At 41.2% G+C, this 12,500-nt stretch overlaps 1 protein-coding gene across 2 annotated transcripts; it reads right to left on the reverse strand.

Moving 5' to 3' along the window:
• Window positions 1–322: 322 nt before the first annotated feature.
• irx3a (iroquois homeobox 3a) lies at window positions 323–3,380 on the reverse strand. Of its 2 annotated transcripts, none has more exons than XM_068760761.1 (3): window positions 3,162–3,380; window positions 1,505–2,546; window positions 323–998 (listed from the first exon to the last, which is right to left on the reverse strand). In XM_068760761.1, exons 1-3 carry the CDS (start codon window positions 3,378–3,380, stop codon window positions 916–918), a joined length of 1,344 nt encoding a protein of 447 aa, XP_068616862.1. In that variant the 3' UTR covers window positions 323–915. The 2 variants fall into 2 exon arrangements, with proteins under 2 accessions (XP_068616862.1, XP_068616868.1); XM_068760767.1 differs by having other exon boundaries at window positions 859–1,885; window positions 1,991–2,546.
• Window positions 3,381–12,500: the final 9,120 nt, after the last annotated feature.

Below are 12,500 nucleotides of genomic sequence, written 5' to 3' on the forward strand. Positions count from 1 at the left end.
TAATCCCAGAGCATTAATATCCAAATGTATGCCGCAGTGCTGGCTAATTAGCTTTTAGTCCCTCCACTACAAAAGTGTGATAAATCCCCCCCCGAATATTTACTTATCACTTCCACGGAGGGTGAAGTCTGCGCCTCAGGCTGTCCACCAACACACGCACACACGCACACACGCACACACACACACACACACACACACATACTCTTCAACATGCAATGCACAATAACAGTCACCATCAAAAGCAGCTGTCAAAATACCTCATGCAAAAACCAACCGTTTTTAAAGTTGCAGCAGTTCATTTATTAGCCAAAATATAGACTTTCTTGTACAATTTTGGTTCACAAGTATGTACATATTCTTGACTTTATATACAAAACATTTGAACATCAAATCCTCTCAGAACTTACAAAAAAAAAAAAAACAGAAAAGAAAGCTCAGACTACAGCTTCGTACATTATTACATTAGTAGTTTTACACAGGACATGCTTACAATGTAAGTATACAGAGACGTATTATTTTTATTTTACATTCCGTATGCAAATGAAAATAAAAAGCAAATGAAAGGGGAAAGGAGAGGAGAGAGCTGAAAGAAACCACCACATATTTCAATTTGGTTGTGAGGCCTTAAACAGAGAGGTGTAACAGAAAAAGACTGCAGTGGGGGGGGGGGGCAGCCTCACGAAGCGCTAAAACACAAAGTGATATAAAAGTGACAATTGCCTTTCAAAATCGAGCCTGTGGTGGATTTGCATTGAACTCATTTGCATGACCAAACAACACAGGCCTTGATGAAATAACACACAGAGAGATACAAAAAAAATCCTCCAATAAAATCTAATTTGGGCAAATATGGCGTTTAAAAAAAAAGAGAATGTGATATGTCATTAAAAATATAATAAAAAAATCCCCCAGATATTAATTGACAGCCGCACTTGCTTTGAACTGTGTGGAAAACCGCTCTAACAACTTCTTCTCTGCATCCAAGGCACTACTTTTCTCTGGAATTGTGGCAATTGAAATCAAAATGCATTATTGTGACTGTTCAGAGTGAATCCTGGCTCTCAGTGAATGTAATATTTAAGAGTAGCTGATTTAATGGGTTGAGGGACAAGCACATGGTCTTTGTATAATATGGACAACGACACCAGATAAAAGAAGCAAGGGGCATAAAGTTAAGAATTTCCCCCATTTTCAAGATTTACATATTTTTTTTCTTAAATGCATTTGGTGGAGGTTTTCATCCTCTGACAATTTTCAAACCAGGTCAACACACACACTCTCACACACACTCTCTCTCTCTCTCACACACACACACATACTGTATTCTTTAAGATATAACATTATAACACTGTTCATCTTTGTGGCCTCAGGGAAAAAGTCCACAAACAGGCAAAGATGGGAAAAGGAGGTCTAAATGAATAGAAATGACTGACGGGCAATGGACTAATGTCTTTGTTTTGTATACTTATTTATATATGCGCGTCTCAGTGTCGGGGACATGTACCTGTAACTGGCGTCTCTGAACTATGACTCTTCTCCTCCGTGTGCCTGCTGCTATAAAGGGCCAGACTGGTGGCAGTGGCCTGGTTGGCCAGTCCCAGATAATGGTTTGAGTTCAGTAAAGCCAGCTGGTGTGCTGAGAAGGCTCGGTTTGTCCAGTTGTGTATTTTACCAACAGGGCAGGAAGAGATCAGTCTGTGAGGGGCGATTATGGTCTGGGCGGCCGGCCCTGCGGAGTTGCTGCCGTTCATTAGTGGTGATTTACGCGGATTGTCAGGGGCCGTGGCAGTCTCTGCCAAAGACCAGATCTTTGGCTTTTGGGCTGGGGCTGGGCTGTTTTCTGAGGGTGGCGAGCTAACGGACACCGGGTTAAGTTTCAGCCGTTCTCCATTCGGTTGGGACGATTTGGTGTCCAAAGAAGCGTGGTGATGGTGGTGCAGGTGGTGACTGTGGAAGTGTTCTGCCCCCCTGTGGTCTTTGCCCTCTTTGCCCACAGCCTTTAGAAACCTCTGGTCGGGCCCTTGTAAATCCTCATAGCCGTCAGAAATCTCAGAGTCACTCCTTCCGTCGAGTTTTATATCTGAATGCAGGTCATCCTGGTCGTCCAAGTCGTCCTTGTTCTCAATATTTTCCGTGTCAATGTTCTCCAAGTCAATTTCCTCCTCGTCCTCCCTCTTGTCCCCCTCCTCCCCTTCGTGATCACTGGAGTAAACATTTCCCTCTTCGTCGGTGCGGTTCCGGGGGGCCCAGGTCATCTTGTTCTCCTTCTTTAGCCTCCTCCTGGCGTTGGCGAACCAAGTGGACACCTGAGTCAGAGTCATTTTGGTGATGATGGCCAGCATGATCTTCTCTCCCTTGGTGGGGTAGGGGTTCTTACGGTGCTCACTGAGCCAGGCCTTCAGGGTACTGGTGCTCTCCCTTGTGGCGTTTTTGGGTCTGGACGGGTCACCGAATTGATATTGGCTGTACGGATAAAAAGCCGGGTGATGGTGCGCAAATCCTGGGTGCTGGACACCGGGACTGTCTTTCAGTTCATACTGAGCATTCTGCAAAAAGAAATAAGCAAAGAGTCAGGGGGGGGATTTATAACATTTAAATACTAATTTAAGGAATATAAAGTAAGTCATTCTTATTTATAGTAAAATATATCTGCCCCACAGTACAACACATGGACTTACAGCAATAAAATAACTGTCAATTTGTATAAAAAAAAAACATTCGATGTATTTTTAATCACAACTTGCAGTCAATATGTCTCAAAAGATTCATAAATAAATTTAAAAATAGGCCAAACTATTTGAAATACATTTTCACTCCCACACTTGCAAATATAATTTAATACACCTTTCCACACAAACTGCTGGGGAGGATTTTATCAGCGTTGTGGTCTACTTGAATATAACGAGGCGTGTAAACTTTTTTTACGTTGCGGAGTTCAGTAAAATGTGTGCTAAGAACAAGGCTAAAAAAACACATTGTTGCGTGTCACTTTTTCATTTTTTTAAAAACTAAAAATAACTAAAACAACGAAGTTCACTGCGGCGCTCTGAAAAGTTTCGAGTTAAACAAGTGCAGAGCGCGCAGAGCGCGCAGAGAGCGCGCTCTCGAACGCGCTTCTCTGAAAGCTTGTCGATCAGTTCAGAAAGAGCAGAGTCACTCACCAATTGATTGAAAATTGATATATCGTTTGAGTAAGGGAGAAACGCTCCATAGCCTTGCGCTGCTGCAGCGAAAGGAGATCCGTACATAGTGGAGAGGACGTTGGAGAGCGCGCCGGACGGACTGAGCTCCGTCCCGGACCGCGCGTTACCGGCGATCCCCTGGCGCTCCGGTGGGTATATCGGTCGGATGTACTGATATCCAAGCTGAGGGAAAGACATGGCGGCAGGAAAAGGGGAAGAAGTCTGCTGCGATCACACAAAGCAAATGGCTTGCCTCGATATCCACTTTTACAGTGTGAGCATGTGAGCAACGAAAGGCGCAATGGGATCTATCTCCTCGGGAACAGCCAGTGTGAACGATCCGGCGGCGCCACTTATTTCTCCCTCCTCTTCTTCTTCTTCCTCTTCTTCTTCTACTCACCCTCACTTCCCTATTGATCTGAACGGACTCAGGTCAGGTCCTTACAGATTGCTTTAGATTATTGGGACTCTCTTGCTCAGATTGACATTTCTAGTCGTTTAGAAGCCCCTCCTATTTCTCAAGTCTCATCCCTCTCATATACACCTCTCTCTCTCTCTCTCTCTCTCTCTCTCTCTCTCTCTCTCTCTCTCTCTCTCTCTCTCTCTCTCTCTCTCTCTCTCTCTCTCTCTCTCTCTCGTGCATAAATGCTCTGACGTTGCGAGCTCCCGTTTGAATAGGGGTTCAAATCTCATTTAATGACTCGCCAATTTATTTCCTTTATTTGTTCGAGTCTGTTCTTTCACAACTTTTTTCTTTAATGCACAGTTTTGGCCACATCTGTAAGCGGCTTGGTGTGTGACTGATTAACATTTTCCTCGTTTCCTTTCAATACTGACGAAACCTCCCTCTGCTGAGAAAAAGAGAAAGGGACGGATCGGTAAAAAGAAACAAGCCTCACACCTAGGCAGGCGCTCGGGCCTAAGAAAGAGAAACGAAAAATAAAATAAGGAAAGTCAAGTTTAAGTTTGGGTTTAGGGTTAAAGGGTCATTTCTTTATATTTGTGTATACTGTATTTGAAATTGCATTTGATTTAACACACTTAAAAAAACAAATTCTAGATCGTTTCAACACGTTCAATAACAAATCTGACAAAACATTTTTTTTTACGTGATTATTGACTATATTTATGAATCACAGTCTCCATGGCCCGTTTTCTCTTTGCCACTGGGTGTGAAGTGTGTTTTCTTCCACCGGTTTAGCTGCGTTATGTCTCCGGATGGCAAACGGAATCATCTCATTCTTTCATTCGAGAAATCAAATGGGTCGCCACCTGACATCAAGGAGAGTTGATGATCACCGTGTTACGGTGTTAATGAAGACTAAGTACAGAGTAAGGCTAAACATGAAACAGAGACGGGCTGAGAAGAGGTACAATACAGGAAACAACACGCTAACTCTAATAATAATAATAATAATAAAAATATATACATTTTAAATAGACCTAAATTAAAAAAAATATCTATACAAAGCGGATCTTAAGAAATCCATCAAAAATCTGTTTTGATAATTTTCACGTTTTAATATTTCGTGTTAATATTAAGGATTAGACCAAAACAAGGAAGTCTGAATTGAAATTCCGCGAATCAATACCTAAAAGTGTGTATTGGACGGTTCTAATCGCATTTCAACACAGCATCTGTTTTGTTAATCGCATGCAAAACAACTGCTGCATGGGATTATTATTCCGCGCATTTTATTTGAATGAAGTCTTGATGTATTATTGACAGTGGGATGCGATTTCAATAAACCTTAGTTTAGTTTTCAGAGTGCAATCCGGGTTTCCAAGAATCGTGAACTTGTATAAACCTTTAATCTTCTTTTAAAGCAGATAGTGATCATTGTCTGGGAGGATAACAGCAGCTATAATTTCTTATGGAGCTGCCCATTAGGATACGCCTTGTGTGCGTAAAAGTGTGTCCTGAATCTGTGTGTGTTCTTTGCCGACATCCACCCCAACCCGGATTATGGGGTTATTAATTACAGCGGCTTGCTGGTGCCATCCGACCGGAATGGTAATCACTACATAGCAGTCAATAGGACCCTCACACTTAAATACGCGCGCACACGCACTCATACGATCGACCTGCAAATTGTGGGGGTCCAGACAGTGAAGTGAAGGGTGGTTAAAGATAAGTAAAGGGTGGTTAAAGATAAGTGGATGGTATTTGACATTTAGATATACAGCAGTGTAATAAGTGTACAGGAGAGAGAGCGAGAGAAAGAGCGAGAGAGAGAGAGCGAGAGAGAGAGAGAGAGAGAGAGAAAATAAATAAATAAATCCAGCGAGGTTTCCGCACCCCGGTGTCCGCTAAGCAGCGCTCTATGTCCGGATGGACACGTGTCTCATCCCCGGGACATGCACGTCGCTTTGACGCGCACCCTCCTCCACGCCAGCCAAGCCAATGATTGAGTCTGATTTACTGCCTCCCATCAAACACACACACGCTCTGACTTAAAGCTTTCACAGCGACCCGGGAAACTAGCGCAGCAATAAAAGCATTGAGACGCGCCGCTCCGCGTTCTCCTGGGGAGAATCTCAGCAAACAGTCAAACTCACCTCCGCTTGACTCAGGAATGGACACACACGCACACGCGCGCGCGCACACACACACATACTCGGGTTAGAATTAAACGCAAAAAATACCACGGCAGGCATATAGTTGCAGGGAATTATTATTATTATTATGATTATTATTATTACTATACATACAGCCTACTTTATATTAGTTTTCTTAATTCTTATGGAAGAATGCTTGGAGCGCGCTGAAGCCAATTTAATGTAGGTGCTGTAAAAAGAGGGCAATCACACACGAGTGACTTGGGGGCTGTTTTGTAGAGAACTCTTCGACGGTAATTATGCAGATGACACAATTTCACATTCACATAAGCAAACATGCACGCCCTATCGCTCAACAGTAATTCCTCATGCAATACACAGGGCACCAGCGACACGTCGCAAATGATGAACCGAGGCTCTGCACAACAGGCGAGATCAAAAGCTTCAAACAGAGGCACTTCAAATTACACATTTGGATCCTTTCCATAACGCCCCGTGACAAAAGAAGGAAGAAAAACACCACACACACACACACACACACAACACATCTCTTATCACACACATGGAATCGATTTTAAGGCAGCTCTTGTTGATCAACGTTGCTTAATTGCGTTGCATGAGGATTTAAAAAGAAAACACAATTAATAGCCCTAAGATGTTTGTGGCAGCTCGGAGTGTGTGTGTGTGTGTGTGTGTGTGTGTGTGTGTGTGTGTGTGTGTGTGTGTCAGTGAAAGATTTAAGATCTCTTGATGTGCTTGGTAAACCAGCTCTGATTGCCAAGCGTGTTTTAAAAATGAAAAACAAAACAAAACAAAATAACAGTATTTCCTGCGTTTATCACTAATAACAAGCTAAAGTATTTGTTTTAATGGGTCAGAACTTCTGCTACAGATCTTACATATAATACTACTGAGAAATTTACTGTTTTTTCAAAGCAAACCAGAAAATACTGTATATTGGTCTCCTAAAGCCAAACATTGAAATGACAGCCTCAGTATAATTATCATATGATTATATAATTCTTAATATGCATTACTGTTAATCATAAATGTTCCTCAGCGGGTTCAAACTTAAATCTGTGGGTACAAAAGTAGCTGTGCAGCACATTAAAACTCCAAATGTGCTTTTTCAAACTCATATTCCATTAGTGTGAAATGACGTTCCAATAAATCTTGTAGTATTTAAAGAACATTGAGGCTTAATCCAGTAAATGAATTAGTTTCTAAAATTAATTGTTCTTAGCAGCAGCAGCAAGTGTACTTTGAAAATACATTTAAATTTAATTTTTTTTCAGTATTAGGATAATTTAAATAGTGTAATTTTAATTACATTACCCCGACCACTCATGCATATTAAATAGATAGCCTCTAATGCAAATCAAAGTTAGGCCAAGTAAAACATTTTGGTAGAGTCTCTCCTGGTCACACCACTTGGAAACAAATTAATAGTCAATGGACTGCAACTTATTAAACTGGGCTATGACAGCGGATCAAAGCATGAATTAGTGCAGTACCTTACAAATGTTTTGTATTAACTTGTTAACTTCAGGTTGTCCAGCGTCTGTGCTGATTTTAGAGTTAGACATTCACTTTGAGAGAGAGAGAGAGAGAGAGAGAGATAGAGAGGGAGAGATCCATTTTAGATTTTAGGGCCTTGAACTGAGTTTTAATCAAACAGCCTGCAGCTTTCATGTTTGAAACAATGTGCAGTGTGCATAGCATATTAACATTAACAATGTGTCTATTTTGGCTGACATATAATGGAGGCAAATATTTGAACAACTCCAGTCACAGACTGACTGCATGAGCTGCAGAATACAGTTTGTCTGTTGTTGCTTTAGGTGCTCGTCATTCAACAACCTTGTTTATTAACCTGTAAAAATATTCGACAGTTATTTTTAGACAATCAAACTATTAAAATGTAATAGCCTCATATTAACTTTATTAAGAACTTTTATTATTCTACTCAATACAACAATTATCTTACACTTAATTTTCCTAATGTAATATTCATTTTGACATCTTTGTGTCACATGTGGTTCACTCTGCAGTTCCAGGTGTCTGTTATTCCTGTCAGATATGTTACTGGGATACTTTATTTTGCACTGGAAAGAAGTGTTAAAATTGCATCATATGCTCTATATTGAGTTTTGATAGAAACCGACTGGTCGGGTGATAATAATAGCTCAGTGTCGGATTCTTTTTTTCAGTGAAGTTCTATATGTACAGACGAATCCTGCATGGAGCCCTGAGGGATTCCCACGCTGTGTTTTCAGTATAGAGTTACTTTTAACCGTCACAGTTTGGGTAACTGACATGTCTTCACTCATTCCACGAGTCATGATGAAACGGAACCAAATTATAATATTCCTTTTTTGTTTTTGGAAAGGTACATTATTTTATATAACTCTAGGTGGAGGATCAACGCAAAATAATATAGGCCCATCAATAACATAATCTGTCAAAACCCTTTTCCCCATTAAAAGTAAACAGATGAGACAAAAACATTAAATAAGAACTGAACAAAGGTGAACATTTTCTCACACAATTATTTATTACAATGTGATTTTCACATTGTTTATGTATAGCGAGGAATGTTGCCTTTAAATAGCTCTGCAGTAATGCTGACTGCATTGAAATTAGCAATGCTTTGTGAGCACCTTTAACAATTCTGGATTCAAGGTGAGTTGTTTTTGTATGCTCGTGATGCTCTCAGTCAGTCTGCAGCAGTTTTCCTTGTATCAGTAACACAAGGCATTGATTTTACGGTAAAGTCACTTTGTAAACAGAATGAGTAACTCTGGGCCCCGCTATCACTGTATTACACGGGTATGGCCCACGTAACAAGATGAACATTGATTCAGCATTACGGATGATCGATAATGAAATAAGTAACTTCAGGGCCAAATTAAAATGCAAGCTGGCTTGATGCTGCCAGACTCTGTGAGAGGTGACAGCGGGAGAGAAGGCGGGAGGGAGAAAGGCAAAGAGAGAGTAGGCGGAGAGAGAGAGCGAGAGAAAGAGACTACAACTGGTGGTGAAAGAGTTCCCGGTTCAAGGCGCTGTTGGGAGGATGCTCGCAAGGATCATGAGAGAAGCGACGTCTGTGTTGTCCTCACAGTTGCTGCTGATCTGATAGAAACACCAACAATAGTTCATATTTATTGTAAGCCTGTGAACTAATAATCAATAATAATGAAGATCAACTTATATTATTATCACACCCTTCCACATCAAATACACACCTAATCACACACACACACACACACACACATACACATACACACCTCAAATACTGATTACTGTATCATATTCAATATGTCAAGTCAAGTCACTTTTCATACTTAAATTTGGAAATCGTGAGTGAAGGTCACTCTTCATTGCAGCCTTATAGCGTTCAATCTGTTCAAAACATTAAATAGACCCAATCTATGATATGAAAGGGGTCGCTCACCTCTTCACAGCTTATGAAAATATCCCACCAAAGATGATTTTGTTGTTTATATTTCTGCTTATGTATACAGTGTATATTTTACACTTAGCAGTACATGGATCCAAACCATCGTCCATTCGCAAGTGGGATGTCCAACAGAAGGCCTTTTGCGACCCGTGATTTGTTTTGCTCACGAAACCATAACATGGTTTTCTATAATGGAAATCCTCCATCTAATGGTAGCCGGTGATGCCCTTCTGCGGCCCCGTATAGCTCGACACTGCGACCAGACAAATATCAGTTTCCCAGCACTTTCGGCCTCCTGATCTACACAAAGCTTCAGTCTTTCCAGCTGTTGCTGCTGCAGGCAGCTGTACCAACATTGATGAGCAGTGTCTCCTCGTCTGTGTGGTCGTCCAGACGTCACAGGGGGTGCGCAGAAGATGGCAAGGCGATGAAGCCAGAATGTGGACATTGGCTGCTATGAAACTGATGCTTTCCACGACGCTGCAGGGACCGTGCATAATGGAAAGATGGATAGTCTCGGAGGGCTTTGAATTGAACATTTGGTTGCATTACAAGTATAGAAAAGTTGACTTCCAGTATCAATCATCCATGCTGACGTTGGACTGATGCCATCACTGACATAAAAGATGAAAGTTTTCAGCATTCAGAGAGTGATGCATTACTTGAGTTGCAGGAAGTGATTTTGACCTGTATGCCATATGGTTCGGGAAATGACTTTTTCATTTCAAAATGTACAATTTTCATTTCAAAATGGTAAATAGATCGTGAATCAGAACCTTACAGAGAATGTGGTTTGTTAATAAAAATTTTTTTTACAGCTCATCTTGTGGGTCAAAATCATCTTGACCTCTCAAAACAAGAAAAGACAAGCATATGTTTGAAAGTACAATGGAAGATGAAAAATAAATGGATGCATTTGAGTTAACTGTCTTTATGTCAGTTTGGCTCATGATTCTACTCTGCTGTAAACATTTCAAAGCAAGATTCATAATTAGCATTTCCTTATTAATTATTTACCAAGCGTAGCAACATTTTCTTCTTTGTTCTATTTAGGAGCCGGCCAGGATTCGGTTACCTTGGAAGAGCTGCGAGGTTGTGACAGATTTGGCTTCCTATGCGGAAGAAAACAACACGTCTCTGTGGTGAGATTAAACAATTATTGCAAAGAAATAGCTGCTGGGGCCCATGGAAATATGTGAAAAATACTCCCTGGAAACAACAGTACTTTGTGATGAGTGAAGCAGTAATAACAATGACATCATGAAAATACCTTCCTCAGTCACCATCTAGAACTGCATTTTCATTAGTGGCACCAGAACCTATAATTTTATGCTCAGAGACGGGTGTAGACTTTGATTTTGCAATTACTCTTTCAATTAATGCTATCTAACCTAATCAATCATGCAATATAATGCCAACAAGCTGAGGTCAGAGGAGATTATGTGAGCAAACACTTAAACCTCAGCAGGGCAGCGTTGTAAAGGGACCATCCACCTAAATACTGCTCTTAGGGTTTGAGCTGGTGCCAGGTACAGAGTGACATGCCTGTGAGCACATTCCATGGACACGGTGTGTGTGTGTGTGTGTGTGTGTGTCTGTGTATACACTCTCATGTAGGTGTTGCCTTGGCACCATATGGCCACTATACTAAAAACAACAAAAAGCTGTGCAGAAAACACAAACAAAATATGACTTTGACGATTATGGTTACAAACTACGGCTCAATGCATGCATGCTACTAGCATAAATAAATATTAGTGGGCATTGCAGCACCTGTTTCATCAAAAACCTGAAAACAAAGCCTTGGCAACGTTTCGGCAGACCAGCCAAGTCAGCTTTCTGAAAGGCTGCTGGTTTCTGCTCTGCTTCCTTCTGATAAGCATCAGGTTTTGCCTGTAATTTGAAGAAGCATGGCGATAAGTTAAAAATGGATTCTGTAGCAACAGGCTCACTCTGGCTGTGAACATTTATGGTTCCAAGAGGCTGAATCATGGTGACGTTGGTGACCTCTTGACCTTTGTTTGAGAGCTACTTTTTTCTGGCAGCGTTGATGACAAATCATTTGTCATTAATGATCAACCACATATTTGGCACCACCTCTGGCTTCGAAACTCGACTAATAGCTAAATCATCGGTTTGCATCTTACATGGTCTGACAGTCTCATATCTCCGACTTTAATAAACACTCCGTTTGCCAGGAAATGCTCAACAATCAAAACAACAAACATGCCGCTCGGTCTTTTTTCAGGGTTTCCGTACATCCACAGCCATACATATGTGTGTGCCTGTGCCTGTGACTGTGTGTGTGTTAACCTTGTCTGTCTATTGTACAACACTCACTAGAGCAAGACTGGACCCAGCTGTCAGGCCACCGCTGTCACAACCAATAATAATTACCCTCTCCCTGCTCCCCAGTCCCTGCTTCATAACCATCAACACAGGGGAGACCCGCCCCTCTTAGGAGAACAATACATCCATGAGTGGGCCTCATCATCACCCAAGCCCACTCTTATCAGTCTGAGGGTCTGCCAGACCCCATTTCTCTGTGTTTGTGTGGATGTGGATATCTGCTAATCTCTGTGTATCTGTACAATTTTTCCAATAAGCACCACTGGCCCCACATTCTCTTTCCCGACCCAGAATGATTCAAGACCTCCTGGCACTGGCAGACTATATGCCAATAGATACATATGGACTGCATATTGCATAAAAAAAAAAAAAAAAAACAGTCTGCTTTTCACGCAGGACTCCCCTCGCCATTAAACTGATTTAGACATATGTAGAGAATCATGTTAAACTTTTCTGCGACACTTAAAAAAGAAAAACTACGTCTCAAAAACCAAAACATAGTTCAGCATATGTCAGCCTTCTCAAAAACATGGCCCACTTCTCCACATTAGTAGACCTGAACAATATGAGCATCACTCATCAGCATAATTTAAAGGGACTGGGAAGCTATTTCAGCGTAGGTTTAAGAGGTCCCGTAGTCTCTCCACCTTTCCAGTCCATGCGATGGAATGATATGAGTACCCCAGAGCAGCAGCGGATTAGGAATACAGGCAAGAGAGTATATATTCATGTATATATACACATAATTATATATTGGAAAAGTGTCTGCATGCTATTCCCAAGGTCCCTTTAAGCCTCATGACCGGCAAAGCATTCAAGCCCCGTGTGGGAAGGCGAAAGAGGAAAATCACTAATGCTCTTAGCATCAAACAATAAATCTTGAAGTTATTTGCCACCATGTTTAATTAAATATTTGGAGAAGAAAACCCAGTGATTGATTCACCTCCTAC

The sequence above is a fragment of the Brachionichthys hirsutus genome, chromosome 1 (assembly GCF_040956055.1).
Source record: "Brachionichthys hirsutus isolate HB-005 chromosome 1, CSIRO-AGI_Bhir_v1, whole genome shotgun sequence".
Taxonomy (NCBI): domain Eukaryota; kingdom Metazoa; phylum Chordata; class Actinopteri; order Lophiiformes; family Brachionichthyidae; genus Brachionichthys; species Brachionichthys hirsutus.